General features: G+C 35.7%; 1 protein-coding gene across 1 annotated transcript; it reads right to left on the minus strand.

The window, feature by feature from the left end:
* Positions 1-880: 880 nt before the first annotated feature.
* Positions 881-5,395, minus strand: LOC107797976 (ankyrin repeat-containing protein At5g02620). Its single transcript, XM_016620900.2, has 3 exons — positions 4,266-5,395; positions 3,204-3,613; positions 881-2,057 (listed from the first exon to the last, which is right to left on the minus strand). The coding sequence occupies exons 1-3, from the start codon at positions 4,597-4,599 to the stop codon at positions 1,176-1,178; spliced, it is 1,626 nt and encodes a 541-aa protein (XP_016476386.1). The 5' UTR covers positions 4,600-5,395; the 3' UTR covers positions 881-1,175.
* Between the last annotated feature and the right edge of the window lie 605 nt (positions 5,396-6,000).

Here is a 6,000-nt window from a genome sequence, read left to right on the forward strand (position 1 = left end):
CAAACGACCCTCAGTATACTACAACACAAGGATGATATAATTAGATGTGTACTCAAGTCCAAAAGTTACTAATCTTGGAAACTAGAAGAAGTTTGATGTGGAAAAATGCCAATCACAAATTTTATGTCATGTCAATATTCTATAGCCCAAGCAATGGAAACCAAAACTGGAGACAACTGAAAAGAAGTTAGTATATGAGACAACATATAGAGATTGGTTGTGATTACCATGTGGCAATAGCTTTTGGAATTTGTTTGGGAGCTTTTGGCTCTTTCAGTTCAGTCTCATTTCAATTTCCTCTACCCACTAAAAATCAAATTTTCACTAAATAAAGGTAAGAAAATATGGCTGAATGCATTTGAGGAAGGTCTGAATCTTAACGTCAAAAAATTCATGTTCCCTAGACAACTCGAATCGAATTAGAATATAGTAGGAGTACAGAACATTTGTTTTCCTTTTTTCAAACAAATAGTAGCAATACTATGAAGCTATAACAGTTTTAGTATGTCATTAATAGGTGATCCGCGAATGTACCATATATATTATGATTCTTTTGAAGTTATACAGATTTTATAAAACAAATGCCACGCGAAGCATGTCACAAGACATGTAGCTCCCAAGGGTTCGGTTGTTCAACAATTCAAGTGGTATATGAGTTGGATTTAGAACAGTTCGGTTCCTATCTATCTCTAGGTCATGCTCTTCTTCATTTAAGGAGTACTATGATTTGATCACAGTAGTAAAATGCTCAAAATTCTAGGAGGGCATAAAATTCTATACTTCACTTATCTTGCTCATATACTAGATTGTTTTTCACTTGGACAAAGCTAGCAGCTACCAGTAGTAAAATGTTCATAATTCTAAGAATGGCATAAGATCCTGCACTTTCAATTATGTTGCTCATATACTACAGAAAAACTAGCGGCTACTACATTGAAGCTTGAAGGTACTACATTGAAGCTTGAAGAGGAGTCTTGGAGGACGGTAAAATTGTCTTCTTCGAGCCCTGGAATCCTCTGATGCTTGCGTTAGGGTAGTCTGCCTAAATCACACCTTTTTGGGATGCGGCCTTACCGGGCTGCCTTTTTTTACTATATTGAAGCTTGAAGTGTAAGGATCATTTATTATTACACAAGAATATACAGGCTAATCGCAAAATACAAGGCGTGGAAGAACTAAATAGCATAGAGTTTCTTATACTCATCATCCGCGATCTCAGATTCTGACATAATCGATATGGACCGTGACAAGGACTTGCTACTCCGAGCTGACTTGCGCAAACTTCTCAAATTTGAAGACTCAATCCGGTGCATAACTACCCAATAACACAGTGTCCCTAGTGTTGTAACCATGATAAAAGTTCCCATAAAAGTTACTGCAGTTGCCATCCATCTCTCTTCTTTACCTACAACAATATAAGACAGTGCAAGAAAGGCTACAGACACAAATGCACAAGCCAACCACATTAGCTTGTTGATAATCGACATCATTTGCTTCTTGGCTCTTCTTTCAACGACTACGATTGATGTTTGAACCACCACAACAGCTAATGATATGAAGAGTGCAAGAGAGTCGAATATGAAGAAAATTGCAAAAGGGAGTTGAGGAGCAATATTTCCTTCTCCTAATAAGTATCCAGGAGGAATATGCTCACGGTTATCAACATATTGGCCTGGTAGATTAAATATGGCAGCAAAAGCAACAGTGGCAATAAGAACTGCGACGACTGTGGTGGAATTTATTGCATTATTGAGCCCTTCCGAGTGCATTTTGTTCAGACGTTTCGCTATGTTTTTCACTCTCTTTTGTGTTTGAAAAGTGTGCTCAAGCTGATTGTGAACATCATGTTTTATGTCACTAACGGTTTGTTTCAGTTCTTTGGCTGAACGCGTTGGTAATACTAGCTTCATGTTCTTTGCACTTAGAATACCATGTTCCTTTAGAATTGTTGCTATCTCTGATTGCCTTCCTTTCTCAGCAATGTCAAGAGCAGTCTCACCAGATTTATTGATGACGTCCCACTTCATCCGCTTGTCCTTTACCAATGCTTGAACAATCTGCATGAGATTATGATAGTTAGTCGACGATTTGAAACACTTTCCCTTACCAATACATGGTAAAAGTACATGCTCAACCAAATGTCCTACACAACCAAGTATTTGCATGACCAATGTATTTCCCTTTAATTCATTAGAATTCTGGGGTGCAAATCGCAAACCAGATGCTAAACCGGGACACTCTTTGGAGTCATAAACTCTGTCTATTTTTAATGGTAGGGGGTAAAACAATACAAAACTTACATGTTGCATATTGATGGCATATCGGCACAAAAATAAGCCTATGTTATTATCAACTTCTAATTACTAGAAATACTACTTATGTTTGCTTCTGGTGATACTGATAAGAGATGTTTGCAGCATTCATTTACGTCTCTTTCCGAGAGTTCTAAAGTATATTTATTGGCATGAGAAAAAGAAGATAACATTATAAGAGAGACTAAGAAGGGCGTGCAACTCAGGGGCGAAGCTACACTCTAGTAATTGATCACCCTTCGTCGGAAAATTATACTGTATATATAGGTAAAATATTAGGTTTTAGAGGTATATAACATATATTGAACACTCTTTGTCGGAGATGTTTTTACTTCTTTGAAGTTTGAACACCCTTGGGGAAATTCCTGGCTTCGCCACTGGTCCAGCTTACAACATCTATGTTGAGCTTTTGAAAAGAAGATTGTTCTGTGTGTTCATATGAACATAAAATAAACATGTAAAATATTTGACTCTGTGGCAATTATAGAACATATGGAACTACATAACATACATGTGGCAAATAAGCTTTCAAGTATAATCTGTATTCAGATGGAATTACCACAGTTTGAGTATCAGAACAAAGTGTTTAGCTTATGTGTCAGAAGTCTTTTTCTTTCTTAAATCCGTGTTCAGTCTGAACGGAGCCTTGGCGTAACTGGTAAAGTTGTTGTCATGTGACCAGGAGGTCACAAGTTCGAGCCGTAAAAACAGCCTCTTGCAGAAATGCAGGCTAAGGCTGAGTACAATAGACCCTTATGGTCCGGCCCTTCCCCGGACCCCGCGCGTAGTGGGAGCTTAGTGCACCGAGCTGCCTTTTTTTTAAAATCCGTGTTCTGTCCAACACCGCCAAATAAAATGAAATGCAGGTATAACATACATATGAAAAATTACCTCTACGCGGCCTTTTCGTGTTGCAATATGCAGAGCAGTATTACCCTTTCCATCAATAATTGTAACCAAAGAAGGATCTGATTGAATAAGCTCATTAACAACATCAACACTTTGGCCTTTAACTGCCATATGAAAAGCAGTTTGGCCCTTTTTATCTCTCCAATTTAAGATCCCTTCTTCTTTGCTTAAAAGTGCCTTTACAACTGCAACATGACCATTTCTTGCTGAAGAATGAAGTGCTGTTTTCCCATTGTTCTTTGGTATTGTGGCTAAACTGCTATTAGTCTCCAAAAGGAAATTGACCACATTAATATGGCCTTGTGCAGCTGCAGTGTGAAGTGCTGTGGAATTTGACTGATCAAATGTAACTGAAAGCTGAGGAAAAACTTCCAATATTACCTTCACCATTTCTGCAACAAAAATTCAATCTTTTAGTATCTTGATCAAAGCTTCATTACTAGTTGTTAATTTATAATTACTACAAAGGATAAAAGGAAAATCAAATTTATAAAACTTAACATCAAGGGAACTTCCATCATTTGTTTTTTCATTCATTAAGAGGTTTTTTTTTTTTTTAAAATTAACGATGGTGTCGACCAACTTGCACGCACCTCTATTATTCTACTGCTACCTGCTAGCTCCACCAATATAGGTATCGGCAGTGGTGAAGCCAGAAATTTCCCGAAGGATGTTCAAACTTGAAAAAAAAAAAAAAATCCCGATAAAAGGTGTTCAATATATGTTATGTACTTCTAAAACCTGATATTTTCCATATATATGCAGCGTAATTTTTCGACAAAATGGTGGTCAATTGACCACCCTCCCCAAAGTGTAGCTTCATCCCTGGGTATCGGTTAACTTTGACCACCAAAGTTTAGGCAAATGGAAGGAAAACACCCGGTTTAGTTTTTATTTCTATTAGATTTGAACCTAATTTCTCACAGTTTTCACCTACTTAATTCACCGTTAGGCCACACCATTGGCGCTTATTATGTGAAATTCTATAACTTCATAGATAGACAGGATAATGAAAAACCAGTTAAATAAATACTTAGTACTTACCAAAATCACCCTGTTTAGCAGCAACATGAAATGCATCATAACCATTTCTTGCCTTGATACTAGCTGATCCAATATCATAATACTTACTCATCTCCTTCACTAACTCCACATGACCATATTCAGCAGCAACATAAAGAGCAGTTTCAGCAGACTGATTCTGCTTAGACATTAATTCTACCAATTCTCCTTCTACACAGCCATTGATTATCTCCAAAGCCAATTCAAGATTCCCACCTCTTACCACTGAATGAAATTCAGTGTCTCCTCTTTTCCCTGTTAACTGTTTTGTCATCTTTTTTCCAGAAAGTTTTTGCTGCCCAACAGAAGATGCCATTTTTCTCAGGCTCTAAGCTGAAAATTTCAACAGTTTCTTAAAAGTTTTCCCCTTTATGGTATCAAAGTCTTTTAAGTCAAAATGTAACATGGGGTGCTCTAATTTTTAACTAATCTATATGACATGGACAAACTACATCTTTTTCAGGCTAACACGATAAAAAGGCAGGCCTTTGCATTAATCTTTCGCTATACACGGGTCCGGGTAAGGACCGGACCAAAAAGATTATACGTTATTTTACACTACATTTATGCAAGAGCCTATTTTCTCGGCTGACATACTGTTACCATATCAACATCTTTACCCGTTAGTCAAAAGTTCTTTCAAACACAATGTATTTTAGATAATTACATTAGTAATTATTAGGCTAAGTTGGTCCACACGTTTGGTCTAGTCATTTTCACTATGAGACATAAATAAAAACACTACAAGGACTTTCAACTAGGTAAGACAAAGAAAGTCAACTAATTTCTAGAAAGCAATCAGTGATTTGACTTTATATAAATAAAAACACAATGGTGAGTCAAATATTGAAAATAAAAAAATTCAGATGTGTTTCCTTTTCATATAATATTGAAAAATTGTGCACAGGATCTCCTTCTCAGAGCTTTCAAGATTCAGAATTTGATAATCCAACTACTTAAGAAGTGGTAAAGCACAATTGAGCACTATACAAAAGCAAAATCAAGAAGTGAAAATGGGTAGCTGAAAAAAATGAATACAACTGAAAGGACAGGATCACTGAAGAAGTGGCTAGAAAGATAATACATGAGATGATTAATGGTGGGATCATTTCAAGGTTCCAAGAAAGATGGTTATGTACTTATCATTAATTGCTTATTTGTACTAGTACTACATTACTACTTCTATCTCATTTTATGTGGCAATTAATAGGGCGTAAAATTTAAGAAATAAAAAAAGACTTTGATTGACACTTAAGATATATATATATAAAGTACAAAATTATCTTACTATCAACAAATAAATGAAATGTGTGGAGAGTTCCACATGTCCTTCCATATTATCTCTTTGTGAGAAGGGGAACTCAGGGTTCTAACAAGTCGTGTCATAAGAGTAAATAAGAAATTAAATAGTTTATAAATATAGAAATACCACAATCTTTCTTGAACGGACCAAAAACTTAGGGGTCATTTGGTTGTTGATTAGAGTTACGCAAACATTAGTAATGTAGGAATTAGTTATGCAGAGTTTAGTTATGTTGAAATTGGTTATGCGTGATTAATTATGCGAGATTGAGTTATGCGAGAATTAGTTATGCAACGATTAACAAAATGTAATGTGAGTATTATTTATCTTTCGTCTAGTTTATCCTATTAAAATTGTTAGTATATAGTAAATATATATTTTTAAACAAAAAATATACAAGTTTGAATAGAAATT

This window comes from Nicotiana tabacum, chromosome 2, assembly GCF_000715075.1.
Source record: "Nicotiana tabacum cultivar K326 chromosome 2, ASM71507v2, whole genome shotgun sequence".
NCBI lineage: Eukaryota > Viridiplantae > Streptophyta > Magnoliopsida > Solanales > Solanaceae > Nicotiana > Nicotiana tabacum.

Excerpts from the sequence above, each read along its gene's own strand:
- LOC107797976 (XM_016620900.2), bottom strand. The coding sequence starts at position 4,599 with ATGGCATCTTCTGTTGGGCAGCAAAAACTTTCTGGAAAAAAGATGACA. Across the intron at positions 3,614-4,265 it reads TGCTAAACAGGGTGATTTTG|AAATGGTGAAGGTAATATTG; the intron begins GTAAGTACTAAG and ends TTTTTGTTGCAG. Across the intron at positions 2,058-3,203 it reads CACGAAAAGGCCGCGTAGAG|ATTGTTCAAGCATTGGTAAA; the intron begins GTAATTTTTCAT and ends AATCTCATGCAG.